Genomic DNA, 25,515 nt, shown 5'->3' on the forward strand with positions numbered 1-25,515 from the left:
CATCAAGTTCTTTATGATGGTTAGATTCAACTAAAATAAAAGGAGTGTGATGATTCAGTAATAAAGAAGGAACTGAGTAATTGCTTTCTCAATGAACCTTTAGAAAAGGATTCATAAAAATACATTAAGACAAGAGGCTAATCATATTAGAAAAATTCCATACTTGTATTCCTTTGTTTTATAACTATCAAAACAAATTATCAGTGTACTAAGGTGCTTTCTGAATAGCAGAGGAATTAGTCAGTCTGCTAATCTTTGGAAAATGGAAAATTATTAGGGGCTCAATAATAAGATTATGTAAATGAAATGGATTAGAAAACATTTCACGAAGGCATCATTAAGTATTTACTGAGCAAATTAGCAAAGAGATTAACCACATCTTGATCTAAAAAAATAAATAAACCTGTTATTTTCCACAACTGCTGCAGAACTACACTGCAAAAATATTCTGTTTCACTGAAAACCTTTGGTGTGAATTTCATGAGTCAGCGAAAAAGTCAGGTTCACTGATGAATGGACAGATGCAGAAGAATGGGGAGGACTTGATGATGGGTAAGGGCAAAGGTTAGTCCTTAGGTGGCGGAGGTCACTAGGGAAAGATGAATCTGCGAAGGCTGTATGGTGGCAGAGGCATGTTGAGAAGAACCAATCTGAACAAAAGGATCCTCCACATTGGGAAAGCATAGGAACAAAGGATTTCAGACTAAGAAATCCCTAGGTAGCAAGTGACAGAAATATCCCCAGATCCAGCTGACACAGGAGGGATCCGGAGGGAACCCCAGGAGATAGGGATTGGGATAGGACACAGTCATAAATTTTTCTGAAGATTTGTCTGATATCAACACAAAGAACTCTGAGACTAAACAGAGTCCACATGTGATTTAGCATGAGGTGGCAGAAAAGAAAAGGCCATCAAACAAACAGGAGGGCTTACAAAGGGACTTAGAAACTGGATTTGCTGCCACTGAAATTTCTGAATTTTGCTGGAAGGTATGAACAATTTCAGATGGGATTCTCCAGAAAAAGAGCCTATCATTTAATGATTTTTCTCCACAGAATATGAGTAGTTGGTATGTCCATCAACTTTTTGTCAAAAGGTTTTTCACAGTTATTGAGTTATAAGGTCTCAAGTGGGGTTTCTCAGGCGGCCAGCACACAGTGACTGGATTTCCAGCACAAATGAGCCTTCTGTTTCCTACCCGCTCCTTCCTCAACATACACACACACCTTGAAGTCCTGGCTCTGGCGACAGCACATATTGGGTTGTGAGAATATTGGTGTTCTGTTTTTGTTTGTTGTCCTTGGCATTATTATGAGGGGAAAAAAAGATATTAAAATTACAAACAGCTACAATATGCACATTTGGCTGATATTCTGTACATGTGTGTCTAATAAATTTCAGAATTATTCAAAGTTACTATAATGCTTCATAAATCTAGACAGAGTTCTATAATCTCTGTTTATTTTAAGGGAAATATGCCATGAAATTATCAAGAACCCACAAACCAAGAAGGAAATTCAAAAGCATCTCCCTAGAACCCTCTGGCTACAGAAACTGGACTTATTCAGAGGCAAAAAAAAAAGGAAAACCAAAGTCAATAGGCAAGAATATATCAGAATATAAGCAGAAAACTGCCACTTGGGCATTGAAAGGAGACACAGAAACTTGGAGAAGAAATAATCAGGTTTAAAACTAATTTTCATTTTGAAATCAAGACAGGAACTTCAGAAAATGAGAGAATTTTTCTTTTCTGGTACTGGGGATTGAATCCAGAGGTGCTTTACACTGAGCTACATTCCCAGTTCTTTTCAGTTTGGGGTTTATATGTTTGTTTTTGTCATTTATGAAACAGGGTCTCCCTAAATTGCTGAGGCTGGCCTTGAACTTGCAGTCCTCCTGCCTCAGTCTTCTGAGTTGCTGGGATTATCAGTGTACACTGGGCTGCCCAGCTAAGAAATTAATATTTAGCAAGTATAACTGCCCATTCATGAAGTAGGCAAGAAATAGAACCAACACTGAACCAAATGAAGTTTTGAAAATTCAACTGAATCTATATAAAAATTTCAACATAGGTAGATTATGAAGCTAGATAATAAAAAGTGATGGGAGAAAGGACTGTTGCTATTTCCATTGACTAGCTTCTTGGAAATTATATTAATAGGCCAACTGAAAGACTTGGGACTGGGCAATCCCGTGGAAGGAAATAGTGCACTCCCAAAGGAAGATAATACAGGTGATCACACAAGGGCTCTCACAAAAGAACTGAGGTCAGACTATGAGAATCTAAAATTTCCTGGCAGGTACTTCCTCAGACACCTAACTGGGGTGGATGCAAGGACAAGAGATCCTCATCATGACTATCCGGGACAACTTATTTCATTCATATGACAAATGGAGACTGAGAGTGAAGCTGTTCACACTTGAAATGTTGGGGATAGAGAAGTAGGAAAAGACAACCAAAGGTCCCGCTTGTGTGGAGTTTTCTTTCTTATGGAAAAGAAAAACAGGGTATACATAACTCCAGTTCTTGATAGGAATAGTGAAAAAAAGGGGTAAAAAGTAGAATAGCGGTGATTGGAACTGGGATGGTTTTTAAAGTAAGTAAGTTAGCTTTGGGAGGAATTTCTGAAAAGGTGCCTGAAATTGGGGGAAAGGAAAGGAGTGTTTATGAGCAGTGGGAAAGCAAGTGTAAAGACACCAACGCCGGACTGAGCTTGATGAATTCGCAGACAACAAGGTAGCTAGCATGGATTTAGGAAAACAGGCCAAAGCAGACTAGTAGGAAGTCAAGTGGCTAAAGCAGGCCAGGCCCTCATCAGAAAGGCCTGGAAAGATGAAACAGGGACTCTGGGTTTTATTTTATGTACACTGGAGAGATTTGAGCAGGGGAACAGCGTGACTTTATTTACTTTAAAAGGAACACTCTGGCTTCTAGGGAGAGATTGTGGGGCAAGAATAGAAACAGAAGGAACACATACAGGAGGTAGCTTCAAAAGTTCAGACCAGCAAGGACAGTGCACTGACCTTGGGTGGTAAGCTAAGGAAGCACAGAGAAACAATCCAATGTATTTTGCAGGTCAAACCAAAGGGCTTTGTTTAGAATGGATGTAACACGTGAAAAAAGCAAATCTTGGATGATTCCCAACTCTGGAGCCTGTGAAAGAAAGTGTATGGTGTCCTTTCAACTCTACAAAGATTTTTATTTCCCCCTCATTCTCTTATGAGAAACTATGCTAGGACATCCATTCTTCAAAATATAGTTTGGTCATTTCTTCAGAAAATAAGTAAATACTTAATTATATTCATGGGCATTTATTCTAGAGAATTATGAGATTATAAAAACCTATACATGAGGGGCTGGGGTTGTGGCTCAGTGGTTAAAGCACTTGCCTCACACATGAGAGGCACTGGGTTCCATCCTCAGCACCATATAAAAATAAATAAATAAACTAAAGGCATTGTGTCCAACTACAACTAAAAAATAAATAATTTTAAAAAACTATACATGAATGGTCATAGCAGTTTTCTTTGTAATGGTCCAAAAATGGAAATGAACAAAATGTCCTTCAATAGATGAGTGGTTCAATAGTGATATACCCAAACCATAAAATACTACACAGAAGTAAAAAGAAACAGGTTACTGATACATTCAGTGTAGATGGATTGCAATAGCTTTTTGCTGAGTGGAGGGAGTTCATTTTTTAAAAAATCACATTTTATATGATTCCATTAATATAACATTCTCAAAATCACAAAATTATAGATAGATGGTTAGGGACCTGAAATGATAGAGGGAAGGGGTAGATGACATGATGGAGATCTTTGTGGTGATGGGACAGTTTTGTATATCTTGGCTGCAGTGGCAATTCAGGAATCTACACATGTGCAAAAACAACACAGAGCTATATACATATATTGTACTGATGTCAATTTTGATATTGTGCTATAGTCATAAAAGATGGAAGAAACCAGGGGAAGGAGACAAAGGCCCTTTCTGTACTATCTCTGCAACTTCAAGTGAATCTATACTTCAAAATAGAAAATCTTTACTTAAAAACCTAACTATGCCCACATGCAAGGCAAAACACAAACATTAATAGTAGATAGTTGTTAAGTATTATAGCCAACAAAGTATCATCTTCACAATTTATAAAGCACATTTTTGCCAATATATCTCTGGATATGTTGGTATCAGCTGAATTAATCACCAGGGTTTCTGTGTATATTAAAACATTTCCTTCTGAAAGCCTCTGGAACAAAATAACACTTGGAATGCTCACTCTCCCCTTAACTGCCAGCTTCCACCTGCAAATAGAACCTGTGCATTCTTGCTTCTGTGTCTGGACACAGGAGGGCGAGGGTGATGGGAGGCAGACAGCGGCTCACACTGGTGCTCCAACAGATCTCAGACCTCTGAACTGTGAAAGCTACCTGCTGAGACCCAAGCCACTCAACTTTCAGAGGTCAACCATCACCCTGGGACTCTTAACATCTTTCCTATCAAAATTTAAGCCTCTCTGATGTACAATCTCAAAAACAGATGGCTTAGACCAAAGACAATGGCCATGCTCTAATAATGCTATTCACACCTTCAGTGCAACAGGTCCCTGGCATCAAAACTAGACTAGCCTAAATCATCTAAGTGAATTTGAAGGCATAGATGGTGGTGAAATCTCCCTGAAGAGCTTTCAGAACAGCTTCTTGGGTTTGTATTTCCTTAATAGTCTGGTCTTCTAATGTCATCCAGTCTCAATTCAAATGTAGAGACTTTGGCTTCTATAAAGGGCATTCCATTTCCAAGAATAGGATCAACATTGCATAGTCAGGCATGCGACCTAAATTCTAGATACTTTCCATCACTGGGTGGGCTTATTTACTAATTCTTCCATTCTCTCAGTCATATATTCAACACATAATGTTATAAGCCTAGAGTTTCTAAATACAGAAACTAATATAACTTTTTTGAACTAGTTTTAATTGTAGAAACAAAACTGTATCCTGGGGTTGACTTCAATTCACAAACTAAAATATTTTCTAAACTGTGTATCTTACATCAGATCCGGTTTGCTTTTTCAGTGCTGAATGTACTGCCAACAAAACCTCCAGAATGTGCCAGATGCCACCTGACTAGATGCTGGTTCTGGTTCCATCAAGAGACCTTTGTCAGGTAGACCACTATGAATAGAATTAAATTATTCTCTCTCATAAAAAAAAAGAATTAAATCATTCTGAATTTCGCACCATCTACCTGATACTGTTTTACACCTGTTAATACATTCTAAAGAGTAAAATAAGTTATTTCACATTTTTTTTCTAAGACCACATAAAATTAAACTAATTGCAAATTATATCAATCAAAACACCCTTCTGAAGACAAAGGAGTTCATTTTAATCCCATCAGAGACTGGGGCCAGGAAACTGTCAATATGGATCGTTTTTTGTTTTTTTTTTTTTAATACAAAAACCGAGATACTCACAGCCAACCATCATCATGGCCACTGAAAACATCTTCTCCACGTCCGTGGTAGGAGCTATGTTTCCAAATCCTATGGTTGTAAGGCTTGTCATGGTAAAGTAGAGAGAGGACACGTAGAGTGAATCTTTGCTGGGTCCTCCTTCCCATATCCCTGCGCTGGTATTGTACCGGTAGGGGGTCCCGATGCTCAAGGCCAGTTGGTAGAGCCAACTGTCTATTTGGATGGTGTTGGTGACTTCGTCGATGACCTCGTAGTCGCCAATGCTATACCATATGCAGGCCAGCCAGTGGGCGACAAGTCCGAACACACACACCAGGAGCACGAGGACCGCCGCCCCATACTCGAGGTAATGGTCCAGTTTTCTGGCCACGCGGCCCAGCCGTAAAAGGCGCACCACTTTCAAAGAACTGAAGAGGCTGCTGATTCCCTGAACAAGAGATAAGAAATGAGAGCGCATTTCAGAAAACAACGAGCTGGGGAAACGATGTAATGGGTCACTTTCATGAACTTGATCTAAGAACATCCAGGACAGAGCTATGATTTTTAAGTAAACAAACAAAAAAGGTCAAAAGATAAACATCTTTAAGAAGTGCAAATTACACCACAATCAGAAATACAACTTTTTAAATATCACCAGATAAACAATGTCCCATTAGCTAAAGAACCCCAATTTATATTCATATATGGAGTTTAAAATAACAAAAAAGAAAAATGTTCAAATACACCATATACAGAATGTAGAAATAGGGTTGGTAAATTCAGACCTTTTATTCCTATAAGGCTTAACTCTACTCTAAAAGGGTTATTTTTTTTCCTTATTTCATAATAGCTGTGAACAACAGAATTTTTGAAAAAGGGAAACCCAATCTTACTAGTAAACAACAAGAAATACTTCTGTGTACACGGGAGGAATGAGCAAATACCATTGTGAGTCCTACTGCTTCCTGCCAGTCATGATAAACACTAAATCTGTAGAGTTCTGGAAAAGTGAACACCGCTGAACTTAGGATGGGTACACAGCCTGCTAATTCCTATCATCCTCTAGCAATAGTTATAGAAAAGAATACCAAAATGGAAGAGCAGCAAAAAAAACCATAGTCCTTGGAAAACTTAATGTACCAAATAAAGCATTACACAAATGAAAAAAAAAAAAAAAGCATAAGCCTTCTGACATCAGCAAAGGTCTTAAAAAAAGAGTAACTATTATGGTTTAGATATTAGATATCCCCCAAAAGCTCGTGTGTGAAACAAAGCAAAGGAAAAATGATTGGGCTATGAGAACCTTAACCTAATCAGTGAATTGAGTCCCCTCATGGGATTAACAGTGTTAATTGTAGGCGTAGGGTGTGGCTGGAGGAAGTGGGTCCCCAGGGACATGCCACTGGGGTATATATTTTGTATTCGGTGAGTGGAGTGTCTCCCCCTCTCTCTGCTTCCTGATCATCATGTGAGCCGCTTCCCTAGCCACACTTCCACCATGTTGTTCTGCCTCACCTCCCGCCCCGAGAAATGGAGCCAGCTGTCTATGGACTGAGACCTCCAAAACCCTGGGCCCTCAAATAAACTTTTTCTCCTTTACAACTGTTCTGTTTAGGTCTTTAGCCACTGCATCTAAAAGCTGACTAAGACAGTAACAAAGTTTTGTTGTTTTGTTTTGTTTTTAACATATAACAGACCTGGGATGGGGGATGTCAGGATAAACGCATCCCTGATACAGATCACAAAACAGGAGGACGGGGAGGTCAGAGCAGTGACCTGGGTAGCCTCTCATCTGCTCATCACCTACAATTCAAATCAGGGCCATGCCTTTCTACTGCTAATTCTGTCTCCCAGAGGGTGGAGTTTAATTCTGACTAACGCAGAAGGATTGGTTGATGGAGTGGAAAGGACTGACATCAACAAGGCTCCTCTTCATGCAGTGGTAAGTTCTCGATAGTTAAGTGGGGTGTCTAGTTGAGCCCTGGGGACATTAAGATAAATATATCTTGCTTTGGTTCTAAAGGAACCCATAACCAAAGAACACATATGGCTTGTATTCCATCCCCTGTAATATAGTATAGATTTGAAATGTACCATAAGAATTTCAGAGTGTGAGAAAAAGAGAGAACACAGAAAAGGAGAACAGGAGAGCTCCAAGAAATGAAGAGGCAGCAGCATCCGTCTCCCGGTTTTCTGTCTCAACCTGGATTTCCTCAGTCATGCCTCTGTTTCAGCTGAGCTCTCAAATGTTGTGTCATACGTAAGCCTTAAGATAAACTCTCATTTCACTTGAACACTTGGAGAGGGAAAAAGATATTGAACTTTAGGTAGTTAAAAGGAGTAGGATCGATAAAATTTGGAAGACAAATTAGTATAATTCAGTGAGGAGATGCTGCAGGGTAAGAAGATTCGAGACAGCTTAGAAGCTCTCTAAAATGGGCCTATGTAATCACGAACATGAAAGACAAAAATAAGTGTTTGTTGAGCATTTCTGTAGGCTGGGTGTCTAGTTGAGCCCTGGGGACATTAAGATAAATATATCTTGCTTTGGTTCTAAAGGAACCCATAATCAAAATGCATGAAAAACTCAGAGTTCAATTTAAAAATAAAAATAACACTGCTGTAAATACTATTTTTTCTAGGTAGCTTGAGTTTTTAAAGGAACTATGGAATTTCTGTTTAAATACTGAATAGAAAAATCATTTCTACCTGAATTGCTCTCTATAAAAACAAAAGGAAGGAAAAACAAAAGAAATCTTCACCCTATTTGAACTAAAAACAGCCACAACTAGACTGTGAAGAATCAGAATCTACTAGAATTAAGCTCAAAGGATGGAAGGACACATTCCTCTGTTCTTGAGTAGGCAGATTTCTCCAGGAGGAGGTGGTCTACTCTGAAGGGACCTGTACCAGAGGTCACTCACTAAGAAGCACATTTTCTATATCCACATCTACACTACTTAAATATACAAAATACTGTTTCAATGCTTTTATTAGTGCATTACAGTTATACAAGACTGGGGTTCCTTTTGACATATTCATATACGCATACAATATAATTTGCTCCATTCTGACCTCCAGTACTTCCACTTTCCCTCCCCTTCCTCTACTCTACGGGTCTTTGTTCTTCCTTCTATTTAATACAAAATATTTTGTGAGCATCATAAATTCTTTTTGCATAGATTCTATGACAACCCTTTCTCCTGGTTTTTAACCAATTCCCAACTGGTTGTTAACCAATTCCCCAAAATAATTTTCTAGACTACCATCTCCATGCTTCTATTATGGCTTAGGGTTCTCATCACAATTGCCTCAACCCTCTTCTGTTTCACCTATTGCATATTCAAGTTTCAACCGTCTTCTCCATAGGGATGATTCACAGGTTCACTTGTCAGCACAAAAAGTACTCAGTCCTGAGTTACTTACACATAAGCCAAATGCCTGCTGCACATCTCCACATGGATGTCCCATAGACATCCAAAAGATAATAGGTCCCAAAGGGAATCTTTACTTCTACCACCTGGGTTCTTTATCTGGGTAGTGACATCATTATTCACCCAGATGCTCAGACCTGAAGCTGAGTCTCAATATCTCCTTTCTGCTGCCACATTCAGCTGGTTTTCAAGTCCTGACAATCTCACTGCAAGGGCCTAAGTGCTCAAAATGTATTTAATGAGTCTCTCAAAAATGTTCCTTACTTTCTGTTCCTACAGCCTTTCCTTGGTCACAATTTCATTGTTCTTTTCTCATTTGTGTGATGGGAATAACCTCTGCATGAGCCACCCTCTGTTCTCTCTACTGATCACACAGGCTATCAATCCAGAATTTTTTTTATGTATATCCATCTAATGATGTCCCTCTCTGAGCTAAAATCTTTTCATATTAGCTCACTGCTTATGGGATTAAATGGGAATTCCCTGCTATGACAAGCAAAGTCCATCAGGGCCTAGTGCTTGCCCACATGGCCAGTATCTCCCCCACCAGTTCCTCTGTGCTTGCAATGGTGCTGCCAGGCTCAGTTATGCAGAGTTCACAGAAGACCCATGCTGCAGTACAGGTCATTCCCTGTTGAGGGCCGTCTTGGACAAGATGGTGCCTGGCAATGAGCCAAAGGGCACTGGGTACCAAAATAAGGAAGTACCCAAAAAGGTTGCTTGCCTACTAGTTCCTTAGAGACTTATGATGTGTTGACACCAGGCTCTAGGATTGGCTATCTAATATCATGCCGCGCATGGACAGCTCGTGATTCATATAGTGCTATGCTGACATTCCTCTGCATGCTCTCCTGCGTGAGAGAAAGCTTTGCTATAATTGGCTGATAAGCTAGGAGCCTGGGGAGGAGAGAGGGAGAGGGTAGAAGAAGGGGGATAGTGGGAGAACAAAGGAGGCAGAAAAACAGGGAGGACGCAATAAATCTGGTCAACTAAAGATTGGTGGTGTCTCCTTTCTCCGTGCCAGTTCCGCTGGACAGAATAATTCCCTCTGCTTAAAGCACCCTTCCCTCCCACTTTCTTGGTGGCTCAGATCTTACTTACAGTGATGACAAACACCATCTCCTCCATAAGCTTATCCCCATCCTCTGGTCTCACTGTGAGAACTGGGTGTCCTTTCTTTGTGTTACACACACTTTGCACACCTCTATTACAACAATGATCACTATCGTGCTTTATCACAAGCCTATTCGCATGCATGACACCCCAGGAAATTCTAAACTCCTTGAGAAGTTTATCTAATATCAATTATAACACTGGTATGTGGAACTAGATTAAGTAGTCAATGAGTGAGAGAGTAACGTCTGCAACACAAGCAAATTCAGGGGTGAATTGGGAATTTGATCAATAATGACCAATAATGACCTCAATGTGACTTAATAGTATAATGTCGAAAGGAAATGGTCAGTGTAACTTTGGGTTATACTAACAGAGTATAGCATTGGGTATGAAGAAGAAATTCTGTGTAGTCTCTCCACTGACCAGGCCACATGTGTAAGAGATATATTGCATACATCTATCAGATAACTGCCCCCCAAAAAGCCATACTATATCAGGAAATGTGGAAGAAACTGGAAAAAAGGAGAATGGGGAAAGGCCTATCTTTATTCAGATACAAAGGGCATGAATGTTGAGTCCATTCTATATAATCCTAATGTGAGTAACCTGGCTCATAGTTGGAGCTGAAGGGAGAGAGGGATACAGTTGAGATTTTGACAAACCTGTGCCATACAGTTCCATGCAGTTAACCAACCAAAAAAGCTAGATCATTCATTGCTACTTGGAAAAGTCAGACAAGGTGATAATAACATTGAGTATTTATAGTCCAAAGTGATTTCCATGGATCAACTCATTTAACCTTCATAACTACTTTCCATGATGAATGTTAGGAAAACATGGCCCAGAAAATTGAACTATTCTACTAAGCTCATGTAGCTAGTGTAAGGAAGATCCAAGATTCAAATACAGGCAGAATCTCTATCACTCTGAAACTCACTATACCTAAAGCTTATAATACTGGCTTAACCATGGGTCATTCCCTACACGAATGAATGAAGGAGATTAAGTGACTAAGCCCCGCTTCTCTCACCACTCAGTCACAACAGGAGTCTCCAGAAGGTGTCTATGGTGGCCCTACAATTCCATGTAGCCTGCAGTTCTCTAACATGAAGCAACTCACAGAATAATAGGATTCCTATCTTCATTATTCATATGAGGACAGTGAAGCTCAGAAAGGGAAAGCAACTCATCCAAAGTAATAATCAGCAAGGAATGGAAGTGTCACTCAGACCCAGTCCTCCAGATTCTTAGTGCATTTTCTACAGTAACCAGCAGCTATGCAGTTCTTCCTGCCCTAACCCCAATCTAACCTACATAATCACTGCAATATTAATCTTCTAAAAGATGATCACTGAGCACATCTTCCAAGGCCTCATCATGAATATAAAATTAAGTATGATCTCTTTTGCAGTCTTTCAGTGCCCACATCCTATCTCTGCCTCACTGCTAGGTCACTTTCCACTGTACCTCTGCATAGTAGTAGTACAACAGTCCAACCAACTCCATTTTGCTCCCAACATAACCACAAATTGTCCATAGTGTTCCCTTCATCTTTTTACCAAATCAGAAACTGTATTTCAAAAGTAACGATATACACAAATAACAAAGTTTACTTTATTAGGAAAGTCTCGATTTTCATTACTTTGTATCAAAACAGCCAGGTAAGGTGGCGCACACCTGTAATCCCAGCAGCTCAGGAGGCTGAGGCAGAAGGATCGAGAGTTCAAAGCTAGCCCAGCAAAAGGGAGTTACTAAGCAACTCAGTGAGACCCTGTCTCTAAATAAAATTTTTTAAAAAATAGGGCTGGGGATGTGACTCAGGGGTCAATTGCTACTGAGTTCAATACCTGGTCCATCCCCCACAAAAAAAAAAAAAAAAAAGAATTTAATGTCCTCATTAAGAATCAAAACACAAAATGAAACAATTTGATTTTTAAAATGTGGTAGAATACCGAAAACTTGAAGCAATCCAAATTTCCATCTCCGGTAGAATGGATAAATAAGTTATAGTGCATTTACTCAAAGGAATACTATCTCAAAGTTTAGTATGAACAGACTAGAATTAAATACAATAATAAGTCTAAAAAAATCATGTTGAGCAAACAAAAGACACAAAAGAGCACATATTGTATGATTCCACTTATGACAAATTCAAAAAAGAGGTAGAACTTCTGTGTGGGGTTAGAAGTAAGAATAATACTTCCTCCTGGGGAAAGGACTTTACCAAGAAGAAGAGAAAGGTCTGTGGGTCCCAGTAATATTCTATTTCCTAAGGTGGCTACTAATTAATAGTTGTGTTTGTTTTGTGAAAATTCTTTGAGCTTTACACTTAAGATTGGTGTACTCTTCTTTTAAGTGTATCACATTTAAATATTTTTTTTAAAGGTTAAGGAAGACCCAATAGTCACTTCTCTGTTGTCAGGTTAACATTTCACCACAGTACATGATTCAGATTAATGATTTCTTACTCATAATATGATTAGGAGGTCATATCCAACATAATATACAAAATAAGAGATTTTTCCTTATTTAATGATTCACATAACCTCATCAAACCACAAATTTTATTTAATTCATTGTGGCAATTTTAATTTCACTCATGTAGTTTTGATCCTCAAAAAATGCCCTCCTTCTGTACTTCTCCCTTTTGATAACAATTGCTTGATTCTCTACCTTCCACCCATCTTCTCTGTTCATTCATTTTCTGCATCATTTCACTCTAAACTTTCCAATCCCTCTGTGCCCTCCTCTGCACTCCAGTGGCTCTCTGCCTCTTCCTAACCTCTGAGCTCTTAGTACACGAATCCCTGGGGTTTCTCTCATGGAAGAGAATACCAAACACATCAAATGCATAATAGAACACAGCAGGGTTAATGGGGAACTTTCAGTCATCAGCCTTCCACCTTCCTAGCCAATTTCCTTACTTGGCAAGTCCTCCAGGCCACTGTAGCATAAGGAACAATACCCAGCAGACTTCTCTGTGCTATTAACTCTTTCAGTCATTTTTGTGGATTCATACAATAAAAATATATGAGATGTTACTGGCACAAAAATAATACCTTGGAATGATAAAATAATCCAAAATACAAATCAATTCCCACAATTGATCATCACTAATAATAACAGGTCAATAATTCAACCAACATTCCTTTACTGCCTTCTTCTCACCCTTGTTTTAGAAACAGAAAAAGGATGATCAAATGTTTGAGTTTGAGACTTGGGCTTGTTGAATTCTAGTTGAGAGCAATACATCTAAATGGTCTCACTGTGCTTTTGAAAAAAAAAAAATTAATTTGCCTTCTATGGGAGAAAAGCAGTAAATGATAACGGTAGACCAAAAAAAAAAAAAGAATTGGGACCTTTATCAGTTGTTCAGTTCTAGTTCCTATCAAGACTGGAAGGCCGATCAGGAGCTCTGCTTATTAAATCTAACCTTTGGCTTTGTCTCTAATCTTTTACTGATTATTTCAGACTTTTCATTTTCTCAGGTGGCTCACACCTTCTGAGCAGGAACCTTGCTTTGTTGGGGTGCTGGCACTCTGTCAATCAGTTATCTGTTTAAGCAAATCAGAAACCAAGAGGTATCCTCGTCATCCCTTCTCTGACATCCCGACTCCTAATCTATCTTTAAATCTTAATAATTTTAACTTCTCCATCTCCCCTGTCAACACCTTAGATCATGCTGTGAGCATCTATGACCTATATGTAAGAAAATTTCCTGTTTCCAAGGTGTTCATTTGATCCCATTCAATCTGTCTGAACACTACAAAATAGTTAGCTTTTCAGGAACACTCTCATTTTAAAATCATATGATAGCTTTCCATTGTTCTAAAATCTAGCTTGGTTTACACAGACTTCCACAGTTTGGCCATGCTTATCACAAGAGCTTCTGTCCTTCACCACTCTTCTGCCCACTCTGCATCCAACTTCCAATTCTTTGAATATGCCATGCTCCACCAAAGGCAGGAACCTTTGGCTGGGGGTATGACTCTGGCAGAGCATTTACTAGCACACCTGTGACCGAGGGTTCAATTCCAGCATCACACACACACAAAAATGCTATCCATTCTGAATAGGATATTCGACAACTCTTTCTTGCCCCTGCCTTTATCTTACTTGATTCTCTTAATACTTTAGATTTCAACACAGTCATCACCCCCTCAGGGAACCTTCCCTTTCTAATCTAGATCAGGTCATTTCATTATGTAATCTCAAAAGACCATGAACACTCCCTTCACATTGTCTCTTTGTGATTTGCAGGCACATCGTATTTCAACCATTCTTCTATCCCCAGCACATTCTCTAGCACTCTCTGACACATAGTTGGCACTCAAATGTTTACCGAAAGAATGAGTACACTAATTAAAGAATAAAATAATCAATACATAAAGCTCTCACAGTCACTTTTGACTCCTTCATCAATGCTACTGTAATAAATAATTAAGAGTCGTTTAATCTTCGTGAGTAGACCACATCAGGCAACTGGATAGAAACCACAAAACAATAATAAGATCTGTTTCATAATCATTGGGTTCTTTTTCTAAATAGGTTTTACACATGAATGACTACATAGTCCATTTCCATTTCCTTTTGTAGATTGCAATTTAAAGACTGAAAGAAAACTGCAATCTACATTTGTTACCTGAACCTCTAACCTAGATAACAAATTCTCTTGCTTCTTTCCTATTCAGAGCTCACTTTTCCAACTTATTCTACCAAGAGCTCCATAGGGAAATAATTCTAATTACTCCAAGCATTAGCTAGCATCCTTCAGCAAAGGATCTGAATTTAAATAATTTGTGCACAACACCTGTTTTAGCCAATTTATATCCTTCCTGAGTTATAGTGACATGTCTAGATAGATAAATAGATAGGACAGATATAAAGAATAGGCATTGATTTTAGCAATAATCATAATGTACTAAATTTCTAAATGCTTCTTGCTGTGGAAGAGACTTTTTTAAAATTTATTTTTATTGTACACTAATGGGATACATATTGTTTTTCGGTTTGTACATGAAGTAAAGGCATATCATTTGTGCAATCATACATTCACATAGGGTAATAGTATTTGATTCATTCTGTTATTTTTTCCTTCCCTCCCCCATCCCTCCCACCCCTCTCTTCCCTCTACACAGTGGGCCTATGGTAAATAAAAAGTTTGACCAAAATATGCAACTTATAAAGAAGTATATTGCCTAAAGCCTTGACTTTTCTCCCCAAATATGATGAAATATGTACAAGTAAACCCAGTTGGGAGATGCTTTCAATCTTTCCTTGATAACTTTCTGGTCTATAGGATAAAGTCCAAAGTCCTTAAAAACAACCTGTCTTTACCTACATCTCTAGTCTCACTCTGTGCAGTCTGTTCATAAGGGATTTCCTTCCTTCCTTTAAAAATGTCATATTCTGGTGGATGTAGTTTACATGCCTATAATCCCAGAAACTTGGGAGGCTGAGGCAGGAGGATTGCAAGTTCAAGACCAGCCTCAACAATTAAGAATTTAGTGAGACTCTTTCTCAAAAATAAAAATTAAGGGACTGGGGATGTAGCTTACTGCTAAAGCTCCCTGGCTTATATCACTTAGCATGATGTTCTCCAGTTCTGTTTACAAGTGAATACCTTAATTTCATTCTTCTTTAAGGCTGAGTAAAACTTCTTTGCATATTTATATCACATTTTCTTAACCCATTCATTTATTGATGGACATCTGGGATGAGTCCATAATTTGACTATTGTGAATTGTGTTGCTATAAACATTGATGTGCCTGTATCACTGTAGTCTGCTGATTTTGGTTCTTCTAGATAAATATCAAGGAGTGGGATAGTGGGGTCATATGATAGTTCCATTCCTGGGTTTTTGAGGAATCTCCATACTGCTTTCCAAAGTGGTTGTACTAATTTGCAGTCCCACCAACAAAGTATGAATGTACCTTTTCTTCACATCCTCACCAGCATTTGTTATCATTCATGTTCTTGATAATTGCCATTCTGACGGGGGTGAGTTGAAATATTTGGGAAGTTTTTATTTGTATTTCCCTGATTGCTAGAGACATTGAACATTTTTTCATGTATTTGTTGGTCATTTGTTTTCATTTTCAGAATTGTCTGTTTAGTTCTTTTGCCTATGTATTAAAAGGATTTTGAGGGTTTTTGAGTTTTTGAGTTCTTTATATGTTCTACATATTAATCTCCTGTCAGAAGAGTGACTGACAAAGATTTTCTTTTATTCTGAAAGTTCTCTCTTCATACTCTTAATCATTTCCTTTTCTGTGCAGAAACTTTTTAATTTTATGTCATTCCACTTGGTTTTATTTCTTGAGCTTTAGAGGTATTATTAAGGAAATCGGTGTTGTGTGCACCATACGCTAGAGTGTGAGCCTATGTTTTCTTCTAACATTTGCAAAGTTTCTGGTCTAATTTCTAAATCTTTGATCCGCTTTGATTTGACTTTTGTGCAGGGATCTAGTTTATTCTTCTACATATGGATCCTCCTATGGTTTTGATATGAGATGTCCCCCAAAAGCTCATGTTTGAGATAATGCAAGAAATTTTAGAGGTAAAATGATTGGGTTATGATACTTTAAACCCAGTCAGTATATTAATTCCCTGATATGGATTAACTGAGTGGTGGTGGTAATCAGGTAGAGTGTGGCTAAAGAACGTGGGTTACTGGGGTGTGGCTTTGGGGTATGTATTTTGTCCTTGGTGAGGTTCCATGTCCTGAGCTGCCTTCCTCCTCCACATCTTTACACCATGATGTTCAGCTTCACCTCAGACTCAAAGCAACAGTCAGTCATCTATAGACTGAGACCTTTGAAACTCTGAGCTCAAAATAAACTTTTCCTTCTCTAAAATTGTTCTTCTGGATCCCTGATTTTCCCATATGAATTTTCGGACTATTTTTTTCTAGTTCTGTAAAAAATGTCATTGCTATTTTGATGGGAATCACATTGAATCTGTGTAACATTTTGGGGAGTATGGCCATTTTGATAATATTGATTCTGCCTATTCAAGAATATGAGAGGTTTCTTCATCTTGTATGGTCTTCTGCAATTTCTTTCTTCAGTGTTCTGTAGTTTTTATTGTAGAAGTCCTTTACATCTTTCATTAGATTAATTCCCAAGTATTTTAATTAGGTAATTATGAATGGAATAGTTTTCCTAATTTCTTTTTAGCAGATTCATCATTGGACTATAGAAATGTGATTGATTTATGTATGTTGATCTAATATTCTGCTGTTTTGCTGAATCCATTTATAAGCTCTAGAATTCTTCTGGTGGAGGTTTTAGGTCTTCTAAATATAGGACCATGTCATCAGTAAACAGAAATAATTTGAGCTCTTCTTTTCCTATTGGTATCCCTTTAATTTCCTTCTCTTGCCTTATTGCTCTGGCTAGAGTTTCAAAATCTATATTGAAAAGGAGTGATAAGAGTAGACATTCTTATCTTGATTTTAGAGGAACTGTTTTCAGTTTTTCTCTTTTCAGAGGTGGGCTTTGGGTTTCTCATACATAACCTTTATAATATTGATTTAATTTCCTTCTATCCCTAGTTTCTCTAGCATTATTAACACGAATGGGTACTGGATTTTATTGAAAGCCTTTTCTGTATCTATTGTGGTGATCATGTGATTCTTGTTCTTAATTCTATTTAAGTGGTGAACTACATTTCCTGTTTGCATATGTTGAAGCAACCTTGCATCCCTGGGATAAAACCCACTTGATCATAGTGTATTATCTTCTTGATGTACCTCTGAATATGGTTTTATATCTATGTTCATTAGTGATATTGATCTGAAGTGTTCTTTTTTTGATGTGTAGCAGCACCATATTGAGCATAAAATTCAACTAGTCTAAAAATGTGTTATTATAGTAAACTAAATGTTGCCCAGGCTCCTGTGATATAGACCTCTTCGTTAATGATGGCTCCAAGACAAATTGCAACATCTGTAAAGTTATGAACAAAAACTTCTGAGTAAGGCCTTTCCTAACCCAGGATAATCTTGTGTACAAATGTAAAAGCAACTGATGATGGCTGATATTTTTTTAACACACTGACCTAAATACAAACAATCATGGTAAAAACTTAGCATCTTCAAGAAAAATGTACACTAGAAATCTGATAGCAAGGTTTACATTTATGTCTGCAATTCTGACCACTTGGACATTCTGACTCATAAGACTCCCATAAACCCTGCTTTTCATCAGTAGACTCAGAAGGATATAGGGCAGGAGTCACTGGTTATCAGTACAGCAGTATTAGGCACCTCTTATGTGAGAGTTGACCTCTTAGCAGTCTGTATAGCAGTCCACAGAGCTATGCTCCTTGTGCCCCATCATGCCCTGGGGACAATCCCAATGAGAAAGAGACTAAAGCCAGTATGACTAAAAGGCTTGAGACCTAAAATTGTCCAACTCCCTTCCTGCTCTCAGTCCTGAAACCATTCCTTACTGTCTACATTAACATGACTTTTACCCTTAGACTGACTTTACTTTTCTAGAAATTTCCTGCTCAAGTGCTGGTCTGATTTTTCATTACCTTTCATTACCAGAACTTCCCAAAAACCCATTAACTCTTTGGTGGAAAACATCCGCAGAAAGCTTATACTAGCTTATACTAAGAAATTCTTCAAATTTTTTTTTTTTTTTTTTTGCTTCAAAATCTTTACCTTATGACAGGGTCTGTAACCCAGTGGCAATAGCACATGTTTAGCATGCCTGAGGTTTTGAATTCAATCCCCAGCACCAAAAACTAAATAAATAAATTTAAATAATCCTCACCTTGCTGTTTCCACCAATCCTGGACTATTATACCATGAACCTTCCCCAATCCTAAGGAAGTCCACTCCTCCAACCTCTCCCTTCCATTTAAAGACCACTTGCAATTCTCTATAAATTCTGTTCCTGTTTTTCTACTTGGAGGCATTGCCAAACCTTTATGAGGTAGTATTCTCCCTTACTTTGCTAAGCAATAAATTTAACTCAGCTTTGTCTTATTAACAGGTCATACTGGTTATGTTTAGGGGTGCAGCTTTGATAAACTCAAGCCAAAAGAGTCCACCTAATCCAATACCTTGAATAAGAATAGTACAGGCATAGGTTTCAGAGTGCTATATGGGATATGCTCAGAGTTGCATCAGTCAAGGAACTTTAAGCTTTGGTATCCTCATCAGGTTATGTACATAGTCCAGTAAAAATTTCATACCATCCAGATGCAACTTACTGATGAGGGGTCTTCTTTTAACATGAGTTGTATTGCGCACAAACGTAGATGGTACATGTCCTTCATCATTTCCCAGAGTAATAAAAGAAGACAATTGACCAAATGTCAAATTCACATGCAGAGGTGGAAATGGTGTATTAACCTTTTACCAATGATGTATAGTAAGATGAAAAAATCCAATACAAAGATAAACATATTCCCATGAGTTTTCATGTGTTATGTGAAAGAAGTAATATCACAGAATAAAATGAGACCCTATAATTAGGGCAAATGAAGTAGGGATGAATTCCACCGGAATTTGCTTTCACAACAGAGTAACAAAACTATGACTTCCCAAACGAGGAGATAATTACTATCAAAAAAACAACAACAACAACAACAACAACAAAGAACCTATAGCTAAAATCAGTTAAAGGAAAACATTTTAGACAGTTAAAGCATACAGACTTTATGCATATTTAAATATTCTTTGCCTTCTTAGAATCACTCCCTATGCTTAATAGGAAGCATTCATCATGACTGAAGATCAGTACAGACAAATTTCTTCTTAGGTAAATAAAAAAAAAAATCAAATAAAGAGCCTGATTACTATCCTTATTGCTTGTTATTTCCTATTCTCTCAGAGCTAATTCCCTCAGTTAGACAGTCTGCTTTGTCTCAGTGGAAAATTCATACAAAAGAATATGTTTCTGCAACATTACTAGATTTTTCAAATATAAGAAGAATGTCTATCATTAATATCTACATATTACCCAACTGTGATAACATCCTCCACCACCAATCCCCCTCAGGAATAGAAGTTAGAGGCTGAGATCATAACCACCATATTTCAATTTGGAATCTGAGGCTTATTCTTGCCCATTCTTCAAAACTTTTCCTCTTCTCAACCTTCACTCTGAGCCCTCTTTTGTTAATACTAGTAATAGTTTGTAAGCAAGTTTTTCCCTTAAACTAGAAGGTAAGTATGTTTCTATCCAGAGACTATGTCTTGATCAACTTTTGTTTGTTCACAATGTTTTGCATTCCTAGTGGGAAGCCCCTGCACAGGGACCTAAACCCTAGGGTGATCACTAAACATATATGAAAAAATGGCAGAACAAGCCATCTAACTAGAATATTTCTTACATACGAGCATAAAAGTATGTATGGGAAGGACCTTATGAGAGGAGATGTGGGCAGTCCTCTTATCCATGAGAAGTTAGGAGTACAGCTAAGGTTAGGTTATAAAGATTTCCTTCTGGCCCTATGTTTCCCATTCTTAACAAGAAATAGGTATATTTAGGAGATTTGATAAGCTTTAAGGTCTCATTCACTTCCACAGGAATATTTAGAGAATGGCAGTTGAGTGCTAGGCATCATGGTAGGTACTGCAAAACCATGAGTTAGAAATACAGAGTCTGACTTGTGGAAGCATAAGGTCTGCCTTTGATTTCTCCAGAAGTCAGTACAATGCCTAACCTTTAGTTGTCTAAAGGTCTTTGCTGGATTTCAATTCTTTACTTGAAGTAAAAGGTGAAAGAAATATGAGTAAACCACTAATCCATACTCAACAAAAGGTCATTTTTTAAATTATTATAAGAATAATTTAGTTATTCTTATAATAGTTATTTTCAAAAGAATAGGAATCATGTAATGCATGCTTTCAGACCACAATGGAGTTAAACCAGAAATCAATAACAGAATATCTGGGAAAGTCTCAACATTTAGGGGTTAAATAACATGCTTCTAAATGACACATTAGTCAAAAATCTTGAGAAATTAAAAATATTTTGAAAAATAGGAAGTTAAAATATAACTTAAAATTTGTGCTATATAGTGAAAACAATGCTTGGAGAGAAATTTATAGTTTTGAATGTATACATTAGAAAATAAAAAAGATCTAATATCAATTATCTAAACTTTCACCTTAGCAAGAAATGGAAGAGCATATTAAATCCAAAGTAGAATAAACAAATGATAAAAATTAGAAAATAATAAAACTGAAAACAGGAAATCAATAAAGAAATCAACAAAATCAAAAGCTGATTCATTGAAAAAAAAATCGATACAATTAATATGCCTTTAGGTGAGCTAACTAAGGAAAATAGAGAAGACACAAATTGCTAATGTCAGAAATTAAAGAGGGAGAATACCACTAAGTAACTATGAATCCTATGGATATTAACATGGTAACTAAGGAATATTTTGAACCACTATATGCTGTCAAATTTGACAACCTAATGAAAGGAAAGACACATCTGCTGAAACTCACACAAGAACAAATAATCTAAATAGGACTTAATCTATTGAATAAATTTAATCAATAATTAATAACATTTCAAAACAGAAAACACCAGACCTAGATGAGTTTGGTGAATTCTCTCACACATTTAAGGAAGAAATTTTACCAATTCTCTCCAGTCTCTTCCAGAAAGTAGAAACAGAGAATACTTACTAACTCATTTCATGAGACCAGCATTAGCCTAACACCAAAGCCAAAGACATTACAGGAAAAAAAAATACTATAGACTAATCTCTCTCATGAATGTAGATGCAAAATTTTCAACAATATATTAGAAAATGGAATCTAACAATGAACAAAAAAATTACACACCATGACCAGGAATTCAAGACTGGTTCAACATTTATAAATCAATTAATCAAGGAGCCAAAGAAGGAAAATTGCATGATCATATCAATAGATATTAGAAAAGCACAGGATGAAATCCAATACATATTCATGATAAAATTTCTTAGAAAACTAATAATGGAGAGAAAATTCTTCAACTTGACGAAGAATATATACCAAAAAACCTATATTAAACATTCTGCTGAATAGTGAGAAACTTAAAAAGTTTTCCCACTAAGATCAAAAAAGAGGCAAGGATGTATCCCTCCCACTACTTTTTTTCAATATCATATGGAAAATTCTAGCTAATTCAATAAGTCAAGAAAAGGAAATAATAACAGATACCCTATTTGGAAAGTAAAAAATAAAACTATCTTCTTTCAACAATGACATGATTCCCAATGTAGAAATGAGTCAGTGAAAAAAAAAAAAAAGCAGGGGGAGTAAGTGCCTTTAATCCTAATAACTCAGGAGGCTAAGGCAGGATGATAACAAGTTCAAGGCCAGCATCAGCAACTAAATGAGGCCCTAAGCAACTTGGTGAGACCCTATCTCAAAATACAAAAATAAAAAGACAATTGCTTTCCTACATAACAGCAATGCACAGGAAAATTTAAACACCAACATAATTTGTTAGCACCCCCAAAAATGAAATATTTAAGTGTAAATCTAACAAAATGTATACAAGCTCTCTACGACAAAAACCACAAAATTCTGATGCAAGCTATCAAAAAACAAAATAAATAGATATTCCATGTTTGTGGATAGCAAGATTCAGTATTGTCAAAGTATCAGTTCTTCTGAATTTGAACTGTAAATCCAACAAATTCTTAATCAAAACCCTAGCAAGTCGGATAATGGATGGCACCAAACTAATTCTAAAATATAGGAAGAGGCAAAAATGTCAGAATAGCCAACACAACATTGAAGGAAAACAAATTTAGAGGACTGACAGATGCTACCTGATCTTGAAACTTACTATAAGTTATAGCAATGAAGACAGTATGGTATTGGTAATAGAACAAACAAATGAATTAATCAGCAGAATAGTGAACCTAGAAATAGAGTCACATAAATAAAGTCGACTGATTTTTTTACAAAGGAGCAAAGCAATACAATCAAGCAAATATCATGCTTCAACAAACAGCAATGGAACAACTGGATATCCACATACAAAAAAAAAAAAAAAAACGAATCTAGTAACACACTTTTTACCTTCTGCAAAAATTAACTCCAAATGGATCACATACTTTAATGGAACCACAAAAGTATAAACCTTCTAGAAGGTAAAATATATGTCTTAGTCCATTTGCTGTTGCTAACACAGTACCATAGCTACATTACAAAGAAAAGAAGTTTACTTGTGGTCCATGGTTCTGGTCAAAGAGCCACATCTGATGGTGGCCCTCTTGATGGCAGAGTCCAGGGGCAGTGCAGGTACCACAGAGCAAGAGCCAGGGAGCACACAAGAGACCTAACAAACTGACTTTTATAGAAGACCCACTCCTGAGTTTACCCAAAAGTCTATTAATACATTCATCACATAAATAGATTAACCCACTCATGGGGGCAGAGTCATAAGCACATCTCAAATGTTACACCTGGCTATACCTCTGAGTATCTCATAAGGGTGATTAAATTTCAAAATGAGTGTCACAGGAGACAACATATTCTAAACCATCATAATAAAAAAAAAAGTCTAAGGTGACTTTATGATGAAAACTTTTTAGATGTAATAGCAAAGGCACAGTCCATGAAAGAAATAGTTGATAAGCTGGACTTCATTAAAATTAAACACTCTCCTTTGTGAAAGACTTGTCAAGAGAATGAAAATACATGCCACAGACTGGTAGAAGATATTTATAAAAGACACATCTGATAAATAACTGTTAACCAAAATACACAAAGAACACTTAAAATTCAACAATGAGAAGATAAACAACCTAACTAATGAATGCACGAAAGATCTAAAAAGACACCTCACCGAAGAATATATTCAGATAACAAACAAGCATATGGAAAAGTGTTCAATATCATTATATCGTTAGGGAATTGCAAATTAAAATGATATTCCACAATAGAGCTATTAGAATGGCCAAAATCCAAAACACTAACACCATCAAATGCTGGCAAGAGATGTGAACAACAGAAACTCTCATGCACTGATGATGGGAATGCTAAATGGTGCAGCCTGTTTGAAAGACAGTTTGGCAGTTTCTTACAAAGCTAAACACATTCTTACCATATGATATAGCAATCATGTTCCTTGGTATTTACCCAAATGTGCTGAAAACTTATATCCACATATAAATCTTCACACAAATGTTTATAGCAGCTTTATTCATAATTGACAAAACTTGGAAGCACCCAAGATGTCTTTCAGTAGGTGAATGAATAAATAAACTGTGGTACATCAAACAATGTATGTTATTCAGCACTAAAAAGAATGAGCTAACTCGAAAAAAAAATGGAGGAACCTTAAATGCACAATACTAGATGAAAGCAGTCAATATGAAAAGCCTGCAAACTATTTGATTCCAACTACATGACATCTGGAAAAGGAGACAGAGAAGCGATGGTTACTAAGGGGTGGTAGCAAGGAAGTATTGATGAATAAGCAGTAGTGAAATTATAGGGTAGTGAAATTATAACCTGATAATTGAATAGGGAATACCTGTCTTCATACATTGTCAAAATTCAGCACACGTACAAAACAAAGAGTGAACCATCACCTTTGGATGATGATGATGTATCCACATAGGTTATCCATTGTAACAAGAGTACCATTCTGGTGTGGGATTTTGATAACAGGTTAATCTGTACATACAAGGGGGTTGGGGCATATGGGATATCCCTGTATCTTCCCCTCAATTTTTACTGTCAACCTAAAACTGCTCTTAAAGTCTGTTTTTGAATGCTTCATGCTCTTCATAGAGTTAAAGAAGATTGTATAGGACTGAATGTTGACTAGGTTCCATCGTCTAGAAAACAGTAAAAAGAGAAATCAACCAATTCCAAGGAGGACTGGGCAGTGCTCTAGTTTGAATGTGTTTGTCCCCAACAAGTCTCACGATGACACAATTCCCAATGCAACAGGGTCAGGAAACGGGACCTGATGGAGGTGTTTGGGTCACGAGAGCTCCAACCTCACAAATGGATTAATGTCACTATAAAAATGTTTACTCTCCCACCCTCTGTAACATGAGAATGCTGTGGGAAGGCCCCCACCAGACACCAGATGCCAGCACCCTGATCTTGTACCTCCAGCCTTCAGACTGTAAGAAATGAATTCCTGTTTTTTATGCACAACCCAGCCTATGGCATTTTGTTACAGAAAAATTATGTAATTCCTACCTATGCCATCCAAGCATTATTCAAAATCATCTGTAGATTTTGATTTGAAAAGTAATGGCAACCCAACGGCATTAAATAATTATTTCTAACCTATTTTCAGTAAATGGTCTGAGAAGCAAAAAGGACAAAGAGATTCTAGGTTGACAAGAGTCACTAAAATCTACAAGCATGATTAGCATTTCTGACTTCTAATTCTTGTTTGATGACTAAAGATGAAATTATTAATGTAAATATATAAAGTGAAATATGCACATGGAAGCTTGATAAGCACAATTCATGAAAAAAATGATAATTCAGAAATTTCTTTCTAAAAACTTTTC

The 25,515-nt window shown here is 37.1% G+C and overlaps 1 protein-coding gene across 1 annotated transcript in view; it reads right to left on the minus strand.

Annotated features, from left to right (window-relative positions):
- Kcnh5 (potassium voltage-gated channel subfamily H member 5) overlaps positions 1–25,515 on the minus strand; it is a 273,394-nt gene that overhangs the window by 187,309 nt on the left and 60,570 nt on the right. Inside the window, exon 7 of the mRNA XM_047541196.1 lies at positions 5,479–5,905. Within this exon, the coding sequence (XP_047397152.1) occupies positions 5,479–5,905 (427 nt within the window). The remainder of the gene's footprint in view (positions 1–5,478; positions 5,906–25,515) is intronic.

The sequence above is a fragment of the Sciurus carolinensis genome, chromosome 2 (genome assembly GCF_902686445.1).
Source record: "Sciurus carolinensis chromosome 2, mSciCar1.2, whole genome shotgun sequence".
NCBI classification, from domain to species: Eukaryota; Metazoa; Chordata; class Mammalia; order Rodentia; family Sciuridae; genus Sciurus; species Sciurus carolinensis.